Source organism: Gallus gallus, chromosome 17 (assembly GCF_016699485.2).
Source record: "Gallus gallus isolate bGalGal1 chromosome 17, bGalGal1.mat.broiler.GRCg7b, whole genome shotgun sequence".
Lineage (NCBI taxonomy): Eukaryota > Metazoa > Chordata > Aves > Galliformes > Phasianidae > Gallus > Gallus gallus.
This window is the reverse complement of record NC_052548.1, coordinates 8,928,649-8,943,671: the sequence shown is the minus strand read 5'-3', so window position 1 is coordinate 8,943,671 and position 15,023 is coordinate 8,928,649. Positions and strand designations below refer to the sequence as shown.

At 34.5% G+C, this 15,023-nt stretch overlaps 1 protein-coding gene across 5 annotated transcripts in view; it reads left to right on the top strand.

Annotated features, from left to right (window-relative positions):
- C5 (complement component 5) overlaps positions 1-15,023 on the top strand; it is a 37,554-nt gene that overhangs the window by 9,057 nt on the left and 13,474 nt on the right. For all 5 annotated transcript variants that reach the window (XM_025141495.3, XM_025141496.3, XM_025141494.3 and 2 more), the window contains exons 13-39: positions 415-621; positions 801-950; positions 1,799-1,928; positions 2,257-2,322; positions 2,886-3,086; positions 3,729-3,819; positions 4,259-4,335; positions 4,997-5,136; positions 5,540-5,761; positions 6,291-6,351; positions 6,931-7,020; positions 7,181-7,393; positions 7,541-7,616; positions 7,958-8,117; positions 8,567-8,662; positions 8,987-9,158; positions 9,655-9,860; positions 10,755-10,907; positions 11,263-11,325; positions 11,787-11,868; positions 12,494-12,545; positions 13,196-13,298; positions 13,526-13,600; positions 13,692-13,797; positions 13,986-14,072; positions 14,378-14,467; positions 14,826-14,909. In XM_025141495.3, coding sequence (XP_024997263.2) covers positions 415-621; positions 801-950; positions 1,799-1,928; positions 2,257-2,322; positions 2,886-3,086; positions 3,729-3,819; positions 4,259-4,335; positions 4,997-5,136; positions 5,540-5,761; positions 6,291-6,351; positions 6,931-7,020; positions 7,181-7,393; positions 7,541-7,616; positions 7,958-8,117; positions 8,567-8,662; positions 8,987-9,158; positions 9,655-9,860; positions 10,755-10,907; positions 11,263-11,325; positions 11,787-11,868; positions 12,494-12,545; positions 13,196-13,298; positions 13,526-13,600; positions 13,692-13,797; positions 13,986-14,072; positions 14,378-14,467; positions 14,826-14,909 — 3,253 coding nt within the window. The remainder of the gene's footprint in view (positions 1-414; positions 622-800; positions 951-1,798; positions 1,929-2,256; positions 2,323-2,885; positions 3,087-3,728; positions 3,820-4,258; positions 4,336-4,996; positions 5,137-5,539; positions 5,762-6,290; positions 6,352-6,930; positions 7,021-7,180; positions 7,394-7,540; positions 7,617-7,957; positions 8,118-8,566; positions 8,663-8,986; positions 9,159-9,654; positions 9,861-10,754; positions 10,908-11,262; positions 11,326-11,786; positions 11,869-12,493; positions 12,546-13,195; positions 13,299-13,525; positions 13,601-13,691; positions 13,798-13,985; positions 14,073-14,377; positions 14,468-14,825; positions 14,910-15,023) is intronic.

Below are 15,023 nucleotides of genomic sequence, written 5' to 3'. Positions count from 1 at the left end.
CCAGAGAATGCATGCTGCTCACACAACTGTTCAGAGTATATATGCTGTCTTCTATAAAAATGCCAGTCCTGTAGTAATAACTTGTTACCAGATTCATGTTTAAATTATATGTTAAAGCTGTATTGTTTTGAATTCTCATCTGACATAGGCTGGAATTAAGAAGTAGTAGTGCTAATCTCAAGAGCTATTTCATGAGCTGAATCATCTAAGGAAAGGAAGACAAAGATTCATAGAGACAACAGCTGTTGTTACAGAGTGAGGGAGAGAGCTGCCTTCCCTTGAACTAGACACACTAGTGCTAAATGCATTTTTGTGTGTGCTGGATTATACCTAAATGCAAAATAATTATTATGTATAAGAGACATTCAACTTAAAATTTGTCTTTTTTTGTTCTCCATCATCTTTCTATTACAGATCACGTCAAAAGGGAAAATAGTAAGCTTTGGAACACAGAAGAGAATTAAAGATTTGGAATACGAACATCTGTCTTTTCAGATAACTCAAGAAATGGTTCCTTCAGCACGTCTTATTGTTTACTATATTGTGGGAGAAGAACCTGCTGAGTTAGTAGCTGATTCAGTTTGGCTAAATGTGGAACAGAAGTGTGGGAGTAGTCTTGATGTGAGTAGTAAAATAGGCACTGAAGTTTGTGGGTGTGCATTCATTTTATGCTCAGATTTTAACTTGGTATTACACAAGTTCTTTAACATTTCCTTGGTGTGCTGAAATGTCAGCTTTTGGATGCATTTATTTTGAAGAATGTACTTTTAAGATTACTAACATTTGTTTCTTGTTTATAGATTAAGTTGCTATCAAGCAAAGAGACACATAAGCCAGCAGAGATTGTGTCACTTAACATGAAAACACAATTCGATTCCTTTGTTGCTTTGTCATCTATTGACAAGGCAATATATGGAGTAACAGGAAGAGGAAAGAGAGCAATGGAAAAAGTTAAGTAATAGCCAAAAGAAGAAGGATAAACTGCTGTTTGTTTTATGTTCTTGTTCAAATCACTGTTACGTTTTATGCCTTCAATAAGCCTAGAAATAGAAGAGAAATCTAGAATAAAATCTGTGGGTTTCATTCTGACAGTTCCAAATTATAAAAATAATTCATTTACGATATCTTGATTTCCAGTAAAAGTAAATTGTGATTTTAAAGCCAGATCTGAGTGGTCTCAGAAACCCTCAGACTTGGACAAAAATAGACTGCAGTGTCAAAGAGCCCTGTGGTCAAAGAGGCACAAAGACTATATTTGCCTTTTTATTTCTTCCTATAATCTTTAAGGTTAAATTTTTATGGCATACTTTTAAAATGTCGTGGTGGTTACTATTATGTTCAGTGGATTATAGAGGTTTTCAGTCCTTGTAGAATTTTAGATACATGTATATGTTAAGTAAACATGCATATCATTTGTCTCTGAAATAATTCCATTCCTGTTGTAAAATATAGCAGTTCTTTGACGCCTCAGAACAGTCAGATACAAAATGCATAGGAGTTCAGTAGGAGAATATTTTTAAAAGTTTTAAACAAGCTAGATTGAGTATCAGAACTGTTATAAACACATTACTGCCTTGATTCTAATGACTTATTAGCTCAGATGTGTGCCACAAGTACATGACTGTGTTAGTTCTGGTGGTTGAGTTCAATTTTTTTTACATGGTATGCGTCAGTGTGTTGTGAAGACATTTTCCAGACTAAGGTTGCCTTTCTGCATGTCTAATTCTCTCATTTATCATTTGATATATATATGATCTGTTCCACATTTTAGTTAGATGCCAATGTGTTTATTCCTCAGATAATGCTGAAATTGGAAAAGAGTGACCTTGGATGTGGTGCTGGAGGAGGACAAAACAATGTTGATGTATTCCGAATGGCTGGGCTAACATTTTTAACTAATGCAAATGCTGATGATTCAAATGAAGCAGGTATATTCCCTAGTTTTAAATGTGAAATTATGAATTTTCTTTCCTGAAATATTCTCTTGTAGCTCACAGTACACTGGAACTTAAAAAAAAAAAAAAAAAAAAAAAATTCATAGGAATGTATGTAATGCAAAATGGAGTTTTCAGGAAGAAAAGCATTATGGTTTGTGTGTTGGTTATTGTAATTGACTTATTTTTAAGAAAATAGAACAATAAATAAAAATGTCTCCCAAATCTGGAATGTGACTTTATGGATATCTTTTTAAGTGGTCAGTGTTATTATCAAAGTCCTGTGTTTTGTACTTACTTGTTGTTTGTTTTTTTTAAACAGGTGGAAAGTGCAGTGAAGTTATAAGAACCAAACGGTCTGACTTTGAGGAGCAAGTACTCAAAGAAGGTGTTTAAAAAGTTCTTTAAAATATACATTCTTGACAAAAGGGCCGTGCCCACTACTAATCAAGAAAATGAGTGTTTGTGTAATACGTTAAATTATTGTTATTCATGTAACATAATAGAGAGAGAGACTGACAAAGATGGAATATGGCATTTAATTGGACCACATTTATAAAGTCTCTTAAACATATGCTCAATTTGAAATCAGTGAAACTTCATACACACTGAAAACGTAGCATATGTGTAGGATTCTTTTTTTATTTTCTGGAAAGGCATATCTTGACAATGCACAGTTTTACCACACAGCAGTGACCACCTGCCAGTGACCAACCTTGATAGAACAGCTTTTGTCTGTTAAATCTTATCGTACTAAAACTCCTCTAATTCAGAATTGTGATTAAACGCGTGTCTCCAGCATTTTAAAAAATACCTGTTCATGTTCCTCCTCAAATCTATACCTTCATAGAATTGCAACAAATTTTAGAAGTAAGAGTTGTGTGGCTAATTAAAATGCGTTTGAAAATTAAAAGTTGATATTAAAGGGGAATTATTTTATTGCTATTTCAGCATCCAAATATAAACATCTAGAAATTCGAAAATGCTGTATGCATGGAGTAAAAGCATATCCAGTAAGCGAGACTTGCAGTGATAGAGCTCGGCGAATTCAGAGTCATGCAAAGTGCGTTTCAGCATTCAGACATTGCTGTGAATTTGCAAACAGACTGCGGGAAGAAGAGCCTAGTAAGCTTCTAATACTGGCAAGAAAACGTAAGTAGAAGAGCTTTGACTCTTGTGTGGGCATGTAGAGAAATACTCTTTGTAGAGTGTGAATGAACGTAGAGGTGACAACATAGATAATCTGTTAACCCTCTCTGATTACCTCTCAGGATTTTTTCAGAAGGAACTGTGCCAGTCTCCATAGACTTTGATTGTGTACCCCTACAGAGGGGAGAGAACAGTTCTTTGTTCTGATAGAAGTGCTAGAGAGCTGTATTCTTTTCATCCATGTTTAGAACAAGCAGAAATGTGTTGTTCATCTGAAGAGAATGTTAATTTGAATGCTTAACTTGGAATCCTTTGCCTAGGCCTAAAACAGCCAGTGGGTAACATCTCAGAAAAGATCAGTGGGACTGTGAAATTTCTTGTCTCCCATTCTCTCCCTCTAATTGCTTGTTAACAAGTTAATCTGTCCAGATATTGAATGGTTGTCCACATGTATAAGTAGATGAAGTGGAATAAACAGGCTCTTGATTTGGGTATTTGGGTACTTTTTTTGTATCAGGACTAACCTGAGGCAAATAGGCTTATAGACAAAAGGAAGATATAATGATTTTCATGCCTTTAGTGGAAGGCTTTTGGCAAGAGTTTTTTGCTTGTTTATTTTTTACTTGATTTACTCATCTTCCACAGAATTTGAGGCTTTTTTGGAACTAGACGAGGCAGAAGTTCGGAGCTATTTTCCTGAAAGCTGGTTATGGGAAGTTCATCAAGTTTCTCCACGGTACTACTTTTGTCAAGGAAGTTACTAACATCATCAGCTTACTTTCTATAAAGTAAATGCTAAAATTGATATAACCTGTGTAACTTTACACATACTTGCAATGTGTGCTAGTATGCAGTATTGTATAAGCACACTATTCCTGTCATGTTGTTCTACATGCAGGAGGTGCTGTCTGGCACCCAGATTGAGCCCCTTTTCTGTTCACTTTTTACCTTGCTTCCATGACGTCAGCTAAAAACAAGCTTATTCAAACAAAACTCAGACTTTCAGTTCCCTAAATATGCTCTCATCTTGCCTTAGACACTGCGCAGAAGGTGCGATGTCTTCTGTGCACCTGCTGTGCACCTGTTGTTTTTATGTTGATCTGTTGGTGTTGGTGTTAGCAAATAGTTAATGTATGAATGTGCTGATTGTAAAAGAAAAACACTTCCAAACACAGGTCAAAGACTTTGTCTATCACTCTGCCTGATTCACTGACTACCTGGGAAGTGCAAGGTGTTGGCATTTCTGATAAAGGTAGGTACTGCAACCCAATTATGTTGTAGGTAATTAAGTTAAGTAGGTAATTTTTCAGTCTGGATTTTGCAAAGCCTCTCATTATAGTTCCCATGCATATTCTCAAATGTTCATTTTCTGGTTATAAAAGAGGAAAAGACAACATCAAATGCATATTGTAGAGAAAGGAAATTACTTCATTTCCTGCTATAAGTGTAAAAATGGCAGTGCAGGAGAAAGGTCAGTCTAGCCTAGTATCTTGTATTTGATGGAGGCTCATAATAAATAAGGAAGAATGTAAAAACATCACAAGTAGTGAGTGACTTCCATAGCTCAGCTGTACTGTGACTTTCTGTCAATAGCTTGGGAACCTGAGAAGAGGAAGAAACAGATTTTCCATTAGATATGCTAGTTTAAACAGAAGAGTTTATTTTAGTTTTGGGAATCAGTAGAAGGAGCAAAAGGGCTGCAATGTCAGCAAGTATATGAAAGAAGTGCAATTGAAAGTGAGTATGTAAAAGAAAGTATATGTGAAGAACAGGAAGCAAGAACTTTTGAAAAAAACAGGACTATTTCAAAGTGTATGTTTTAAAAATGATAAATCATCAGTACAGGTGGAAAGAATGTGGTTTGTCAGAAGGGAAGACAAGATAGTGTGATTTTATGTGTTTAATTTTGTTAGGTATATGTGTTGCTGCACCACTGGAAGTGCAAGTTGTAAAAGACATCTTCCTTAGCATTTATGTTCCTTATTCTGTGGTGCGAGGAGAACAAATTGAATTAAAAGGATCCGTTTATAACCATAGAGCGTCTGCAATTAAGGTAATTTGTCTTCCTGAATTTTATTGAAATATTAACAAACAAAATGAAAAAAAAAATCACTTCTTTTATGAGTACCTAATATAAACAGATCTCTGGATCAGGTTTCTGTAGTCCTTTGGGAAGAGTTAAATATGATCTGCTTTAAAGTGAGATGCAAAATTATTGAAAAGTGTGTAAAGATGTCTGTGATTTCTAGACATGGCTAAGGAACATTTGTTAGCGTGTCTCTAGTGCAAATAGTAGTAATTCTGCAGTTAGTAACACCAGTAATACTTGTTCATTGTAGACAGAAATTGAGTATTAGAGTAATGCAATACTCAGTATGGTATTTTAGTGTCTTTAGTATTACTCTGCCAGTTTGCCTGTTGTGAAGGTGAACATTTAAAATTTTTCAATGTTTCAGTTCTGTGTTAAAATAGCAGCTGGAGATGGAATCTGTTCTTCTGGAGATTCTGCAACTACTAGACAAAGGATGCACAATTGTAATTTGAAGAATCTAGGTGCTGGTTCTTCATCGCCAATTGTGTTCAGGATTCTTCCTTTGGAATTAGGTCTTCACACTATCAACTTCACACTGCTGACAACTGGGAGCAGTGAAACTGTCGTTAAAACATTACGTGTAATGGTAAGAAAAAATGATTATTTTTGATTTTCATATTGATTCAATTACAAAAAGAGCAACATATATGAAATCGATATATGAATTTTGCTTTATTTTAATGTTATTATACTCCCAAATTTCAGGTAATATCATAGAATTAATTGAGGTGTATGCAGTGGAAAAATGTATGGCAAAGTATTTGAGTGTGTGCATTTTATACCTTGCATATAAAGATTGTCAGAGATATACATATATATCTAATTGAATAAGTGAGGAAAATATGAAATTCTAAGTTACTTGGTTCAGATTTTTCAACTGCTTAATCCTACTTCATTGAAATATTCTTTTTTGGAGGGGAATCTTATACTTAAGCTTTCATTTAAATCTTTTGTTAAACTTTCTCAAGACTTTTGGGAAATAGACCACTAACTTGAATATATTGTGGAACATTTAAGTAGAATTCAGCTGCAGGCAAGGATGCAGAAGGCAACTAATGTATTTGTGTATGTAACAGTGTTACTGTTCTCTGCTTCTTTCCTCTTAATGCTTACAGCCAGAAGGCATTAAAAAAGAACTTCATGCGGGTTTCACTTTGGATCCACAAGGTGTTTATGGTATGGAAATTGATTCTATGCATCCTTATATATTTTCTTTTTCATTTTCTGGATTCATGCAGTTATGATGCTCCAATTTTTTGTAATATGAAAAGATTGGCACTTCTCCTTCCTGACATATTCTTTGTTGGACATGTCCAAGGATGTCTTGTCTTTTCATTGGCTTACAAATCCAGCTCAAAATAGCTAGTCTTTCAAAAAATACATTTGGTAGAAATCAACCACTATGTATTTTTAAAAATATGATAAAATACTATGTTTTTCTTAGTGTGCTTGAAAGCTGATTAACAGGTATATTAATAATAAAGATTGAATGTATTCTCATTTAATCACAGCTGACTTATAAACTCAAAGATAAATATTTTCTCTTAACAGTAAAGACAGAATTACGATTACAGTGTTTGCATCTGTTCCTTTTCAACAGTTGATATTGTTTGCATGTGTATTTCTACTCTTCATGTCGTTGTAGTTATTTTTGTTGCTGTCTTAGGCAGTTGAAATATTTAAATCCAACTATTTTATCTTAATTCTCTACTGATATAATTTTGCTGTGTGTTATATATGCATCTTCCTTTGTAGGTTCAATCAAGAGACGACAGGAATTTCGTTATAAGATTCCACTAAACCTGGTCCCCAAAACAAAAATTGATAGAAGTGTCAGTGTAAAAGGTAAATTGTAGTTAAGCTTTTCGTCTACCATTAATCCATGTTTAAATTTGTCTGCATTTATTCTTAGATATTTTTTTTTACCTTTCTAGGAAAGGATTTGCAGATCACCTCATAAAGAATGATTGCTTATAAGTCAGTCTTGTTATTATTCTTTCCACAGGACATCTTATGGGTGAAGTAATTGCCACAATCCTCAGTCCTGAAGGTCTTAGTATTCTTACGAATCTGCCGAAGGGCAGTGCAGAGGCAGAGCTCATGACTATTGCCCCAGTATTTTATGTGTTTCACTACTTGGAAGCATCGAACAACTGGCATATACTGGGTCCTGAAACCTTAACTTCAAGAACTGCAATGAGAAGGAAGATGAAAGAAGGTAGAAAAATATAACTTCTTCTCTTGCTTCAGAATTCTAGATCTTCATCAACTTTGCTGAATAAGAAAGGTAATGTATCTGAGTGAGCAGATATAATTTTAATAAGTCTCTTTTTGTAACTTTCTTTCTGCCTAATATACCCCTTAGGAATTGTAAGCGTCTTGTCATTCAGAAATTCTGACTTCTCATACAGCATGTGGAAAAATGGGAAAGCTAGCACATGGTGAGTTAAGTCTTTGGATTTGAATGAATGGAAAAGGCTTGATTCAGTCCTTTGCTTTCATACTATAGCTAATTTTTTAAAGGGTGATATTTTCAAGGACATGTAGCATCATAGTGAGTTCATATCCTGAAGCATGGTATTTGATCCCTATTGTAAAATTATTTATGACTAATTATTGCCCGTTCATTAAGTTAAATTTAAAATTCATCTGCAATATCTCTTTGAACTGTGGGAGTATATTACATACCTAAATCATAAAAAATGTAAATTTGTCTAATCTGTAGCAATTTGATAGTATCTGCAAATGAGAACAAAAATAATACATTTGATTTCTTTGTCAGGTTGACAGCTTTTGCTTTAAGGATTCTTGGACAAGTTAATCAATATATAAATCTTGACCAAATTTCTGTTTGTAATTCACTTCTGTGGTTGATTGATAACTGCCAAATGCCAGATGGGTCATTCAGTGAATTTTCAGATTATCAACCAGTGAAACTACAGGTATGAAAATTGGATGTTTACTGTGTATGTAGAGCAAGAATTAAAGTTACAGAAGGGGCAAGATATTCCAGGCTGCATTTCACCAGAAATCTAGCCAGGAGAATTTGCCAATTTTACCTCTTTGTAACTAGTTTACAGAACAGCACAACATTTCAAAGTTTCCTGTCCTACCACTAAAAGCAGCTATGTGACAATTGTTAATGTTTAGAAAAAATAAACGTGTAGCTTGATTTTACCAAATAATAGACCTGGCTTGACAATAAATATATTTTGGTCTCTTTTACTAATGAGCTCTTACCTACAAAAGAGTCAGTATTTTTCAGGTAAAATCAAACTGATATTTCATACAAGAATTTCTATTTTTTTCCTCACCTAAAACATAAAAAGTTGTAATTATTTAAATTAACTGTTACTTCTATTTAATTATATTTACATATTTTATTTTCTAGGGTACATTACCCAGAGAAGCTAAAGAAAAATCTTTGTATCTCACAGCATTTTCTATTATTGGAATTGAAAAATCAATTAAAATATGCCCTACTCAGGTAAATAATGGTTTTATTTCTGCCCACAGTCATGTTCTGGGATTCTGATTTCTTCCATTTTTCTTTAACATTTGCTCAAAGAAATCAACAGACTTTTTTACAGTGTCAGAGGTTAAGATTTAATTGCTTCAAAGTTGGTAAAAGAACAACAGTGAAATTCTAGATCACTTTATGGCAAACTGTAGAAAATACTATGTAATCCTATATTGTCTTGATAGATATGTGTAATTGATGCATCTAAATATACATTGTATATGCTATATATATATTTGTACATATATAAATGTCTTATACATTTAAGCTGTAGTCTGTTTATTTTTTCAGAAAATCCATGATGCTAAAAATAAGGCAGGAGATTATTTGTTGACAAATGTACAGTCTGCTCAAAGCCCCTTTACGATGGCAATAATTTCATATGCTTTAGCTCTTGTGGATTTGAATCATCAGGCTGCAAGATCCTTGTTCTCTGCTCTGAAGAGGGAAGCGTCTGTCATAGGTATTGCTTATTAAATTCTCTCAAAGTGTGTATCAGACTTGATCCTCAGGTAGATTGTTCTGTTTATCATCGGCTTCTAGAATAAATATAATTTAGAAGTATATATTCATCTGTATGGGAACTGTTGAATCACAGCCTGAACCTCTGATTGACCACCTGAGATGAGCGCTGAGTCAGCCGCAGGGGCACAGGTGAACGCAATTTCACCTAAGTGACCAGAAGGGGTGAAGCCTGGCTCCACCCCTCCTAGGCCCCATTTAAGGGCTGACTCCCAAGCAGGAAGGATCTTTAGATGGAGATCCTTCCTCTTGGAGCCCTTCTGTGAGCCCAGGACGCGGGTAAGATCTTTATTTCATTTCTCCTTTGTAACGTGATAATCTCTCTGGTCCAATACCTATATACCTGTTTGCCATACATTCATCCCTTGTTATATGCAGAGAGAGTACCTCCTTTTCTTCTTGACCTGTGTAGACAACTTGAAACCTTTCTTCTGTAGGTGACCCTCCTATCTATCGTTTTTGGAAGGATGATTTTAAAACATCAGACCTACTTGCTCCCAGCCCTGTTACTGCACAAATGGTTGAGACTACAGCATATGCATTGCTTACTGCTTTGTTAAGAGGAGATAAGAACTATGCTAATCCAATCATCAAGTGGTTGTCTGAAGAACAAAGATACGGTGGAGGATTTTACTCAACTCAGGTGAGCTTCTAAATACTTTGTTCCCATTCCTCAAGTGCTAAAATCTGAGGAACCTTAAGAGGATAATATTAGGTGACCCTGCTTGACAAATTCAACATCCTGTACGTGACGCTAGTATTGAATAGCTCTCGTGCCATGGTTTTCTTTGTCTCTGGGAAATACGTCTTTTTGTGAAGTTCATTATAAACAGAAATTTGTGAGCTGACTCCAATGACTTGAGATAAGCTGAATGAAAGGAGTCATACCAGGAAGCTGTTTTCCTGAGTTAGTTATAAAACAGAATATTTCATTTTATGACATGTTCGTTCTTATCTCCCCAAAAAATGAGATGTAAGAGGTATGCAATGTTAAGAGGGTATGCAGTTTTTTTCTATGCAAAAATTGTATTAGAATAGAATGGAATAGTTCACTTGGAAGGGACCCATACAGAGCTTTGAGTCCAACTGCCTGACCACTTCAGGGCTAACCAGGTGCCTAAATGCCTCTTGAATACTGGCAGATATGGGCCATCCACCACCTCTCTAGGAAGCCTATAGTGGTCATACTATATAGAACATTCCAGTTCATACAAGACCCCCAATCTTTTTAAATTACTAAGGAAGAAAGAACAAGTTGGAGAGAGAAAATGGCTGCTGTTTGTTATTTAGTCTTTGCTTGCCTTTTCTTTATGCTTGCATTTGTTTCTTTAGATTGCACAAACATGCCCACAAATATAGTTATGAGATAGTACATCCAACACAGTGGTAAGCTGCCATGCTGCATAAGTTCTGCAGCAAGTAATGGTTACCAATGTATGCCTTCCTGTTTAAACTGCAGAAAATGAATAGCTTTGTTTAAAAAAAAAAATTAGTTTCATATTCCTGTAAGTAAATCTTTTAAATTATTTGCTGACAGGATACTGTTAATGCTCTTGAGGCCTTGACTGAATATTCCCTTCTTGTCAAACGGCTTCATCTGGACATGGGCATTAAGGTTGCATACAGAAATCATGGAGATCTTCATCTATTTAAACTCACAGAAGATAATTTTGTGGGAAGATCTGTGACAGTGAGTGAATGGTATCTCTTCTGAAAAGTCAAAGCAGAATTGTATATAATTTGTTAAGTGGTACTGTGAACTTAAAAATCACTACTAGATTAGCTTTATCTTTTGATAAACTGATATTAATATGACATAGAAAGTGTTTAAGGAATTTGCTTATCTGCTACATTTAATAATTTAATGTGCTTTTCAATGCCTAATTGTCTCTACTTGTTCCTGCAAAGTGCTTTTTTTTTTTTTTTTTGTAGAAGCAGTTTGTGTCCTTAATTTGCATTTGAATATAGAAAAGACAAGCAGTTCATCTGGCTTCAATTATATTCTTTACTATTATAACTATTTATATTTAACACCAATCCCTTAGGTACCTTTGGATGATGACATATATGTAAGCACTGGCAGCAGCACTGGTATAGCTACAGTAAATGTAAGCATGCAACCAATTTTTTAATATGGTATCTTCTGTTTGTTAATGTGAATGCTGAAAAAGAAAATGCAGCTTTTCATAAGCCATTCTCCTTGTTGCCCTTACTTTTAGACTGAAGGGATAGATGTCATTTTGGCTATGTTTTGTACTGAGCAGATGTATGACAACGTGTGGACTAGTATTTACATTCATAAAACAATCAGGACTTGTTCATGTAGTATTTTTAGTCTTCTGAACACCACCAGCAAGAGTTGGTTTGGTTTTTCTTGAGAGTGCCACGTTTATTTCTGTGCTGATCATTTACTCATTCTGATTTGTGTTCACCAAAACAAAACCATCTTTGTACAGAATGGTTCACTTGTCTCAAAATCCTCTAACTCTGTAGTGTCAATTTTTGGATTTGTATGCCATATTTGAGCACTGTTTACTGTTTCTATATTGTCTTACTTATTTGTTTGTAGGTGAGGACAGTATACAATGTAATGGGTACTTCTGAAGAGTCGTGTAACTTTGAATTGAAGATTGTTCCAAAGAGAGATGATGGTAAAGAGTTAATATGGTTTTTAATATTGCTGACTGGGTCAATGCAGAGGTGGGGGAAGCTTGTTTTGTTTGTCAATGTGCTTTTGATTAGGAATGATACTAATGAATTCTTCCCCTAGAAAACAAATTGCTAGAAGCTTTTTTTGCTTTTTTTTTTTTGAAACTATTGTCTTTTTGTGAATGGAAATATTTTTAATGTATCTATGTTATTGTATTTTTACTCATCTGTAGAATTGCTATTACAATTGAGGCAGTGAGAAATATAGAATTCTAGCAGAAAAAAAATACATTAGGAGAGTGGTTTGTGGTAAATTCTGCAAGGTATTGAGACTTGTAATCCAGCTACAGCAGGGTGTATAGATGCATTCTGAGCTTTTGCTATGAAGGTAGTTTTAACAACTTCAGTACACGATAAATCATATTAAGCATTAAAGCTGACATTTTATCCAAATTATAAAATCCTTTGGTGTTATTTGTTTCTGACTAGACAATGTGCTCATATGAAAAATAGCTATCAAAACATTTTTAGAAACTCTTTCAATTATGAGAAGAGTTTACAAGAATTTGGGGTTTCTACTTCTGAAGAGTTTTAAAATCACTTCTTTGACTCTACTTGATTTAAAAGGTTACAGAGGAGAAGACGGTGGGCCACTTGGGCGCTTAGAGGCTTGTGCAAAGTAAGTACAGCTGGTGCGGGTTAGTTGGGTAGCTTGTTATTATTTCTGCAGAAATTGAGCCAATGTTTTGCTTTTAAATGTTTCATTTAAACTCAGTGCTGGTTTAAAACATCCTGGATTGCTGAACGCTCAACACTCCTATTTGCAAAGGTGCAATTCCCAGCTGTTAAGGAATTTGAGTAGTGCAAGGAAATATATTGTGGCTCTATGTAGACATAATGCAATTACTCTAAGAATGTTATAAAGACTTTCTGCTCTTATATTTTTTCTTAGGTATTGTTTTAATATTGCATTAACTGACATTTATATTCAAATCTTTTTTTTTTCCCCAAGAGTGAGATTAAAATGTATTTATCTGCTAATCCTCCCATGTTAGTAATTACATCTGGTCTTTTGATCCTGTTTTCTTCATTTTTCTTCTCCATGCATTTGTGTAAAAAGTAATAGAGACAAAGGTCATTATTCTCTTGGGAAATAGTCCTGTAAGAATGATAACTTACATAAATCTAAAATGATTAATTCAGAATATATTTCTTTGTGATGGTGTTATGAACGTTGATAAAATCTTCCTTGGGATTTTCTGAGATGGCGCATTAAAGATTGTTTTTAGTTTCAGTTGTGTTTAACTATTTGTTTTTAATATATTTTAGGTACAGGCCGAGCAGAAGGGAGCCACAGTCAGGATCTGCTCATGTGGTGATGGACATAAGTTTGGTTAGTGGATTGGAAGCAAATTCAGAAGACTTATCTACTGTAAGCATTAAAGGACATCTTCCTTTTGCTGGAGACTTTTCTGACAGAACTGTGATACTTACTGTTCTTCTCTCTCTGTTAGACTAGTAGTACAGATTTGTATCATTGCATTCTCATTGCTGCAAAGTACTTCTAATGCTGATGAGAATAAATCCTACTGATTAAAAAATCTTCAAGATCATCCAGAAAACTTTCTTTATCAATTTTTTTGTTTTTCTTCCCTACAGCTTGCAAGTGGAGTTGATCAGTTGATAGCTGACTATGAGATAAAAGATGGGCACGTTATTCTGCAGATAGATTCTGTATGTTACCTCTTTCATAACTGTAAGAACAACGTTAACTCTTTCTGTGTTTCCTTTTTAGAACTTCTTCATTCATGTGTCTTTCAAATAGGTGCCAGCTGATCGCTTCCTCTGTGTTGGGTTCCGAATTAGTCAGCTTTTCCATGTTGGAATGCTAAATCCTGGCACATTCAGTGTATATGAGTATCACGCACCTGGTATGCATTCTGTGTCTTCAAACTCATACTTTTTAGCTCTTTATTCCTTTTCTGAAGGCTACATTCTCCCTTCAACAGCTTTCTAATCCTTGTTATTTTAAGCACAGTTAATTTCAGACTCACAAAATTTCAGTGCTGTTTTCTTGGTTTCTCTATATTTATTTATTATATCTTTTTGGATCTTGTAGATAAACGATGCACTGTATTTTATAACCCATATGGAAATGAAAAACTTGTGAGATTGTGTGAAGGAGATGAATGCAAATGCATGGAAGGTAAACTTTTTTTTTAAAGATGTTCTATTTAATTTGGTGGCAGTTTAATGCTTTGGACAAAATCATTTTAAACCACAAGGGGAAATCCTCTTAAGAACACAGCTATGTGTCCTCTAAAAATATACATTAATTGTATTTAAAAAAAAAAACAAAAACATCCATTGCTACACCATGCACTCCCATAATTTCGGTGTTTCTTGGTTACAGTAGATTATCTGAATCAGGTGGAAGCTCATGATGTTTTTTGGGAGGACATGTGATGACACTGTCTTAACTGTTTGTTTTTATTTTCTCTCTCAATGTAGCTGAGTGTAGCAAAGTACAAGAAAGACTAGATCAGTCAATAACTGCTGATACCAGGAGAGAAGTTGCATGCCAGAATGATATTGCATATGGTAATATTTGAATTGTTATTACTTATTTCTCATGCTTTTGCTAGAACTTAAGACATTTAAGAGACATGAACATGACACTAAGAGACATGGGCTAGTGACAGGACTCAGTGGGTGAGGTTGATGGTTAAACTTAATAATCTTGTAGGTTTTTTCCAATCTAGAAGATTCTATGTGATTTTGGGATTAGGAGAAGTTGTGGATCATCAGATAAGAGCCAAACACTCTACAAGTATAGTCATAATTTTACCAGAAATTAACATAAAGGGACACTGTAGTTTTTAACTGAGCATCTATATGACATTTAGAACATGCTGCAGGAAAAAGGAATAAAACACCTTTGTTTTGTGTTGTTTCGCAGTTTACAAAGTGAACATCTTATCTCGCAGTGAAGAAGGTTACTTTGTAAAGTATTCTGCAACTATTCTTGATTTATATAAAAGAGGTGAGTGTCGTATTTCTAATCCATCTAAGTATTTTGCTTAGGGCAAGTGCTGTTTGGTTAATGCTGCTGAAGCAGATGACAAAAATCAAGAGTCAAACCTAGTCATTTCAGGAG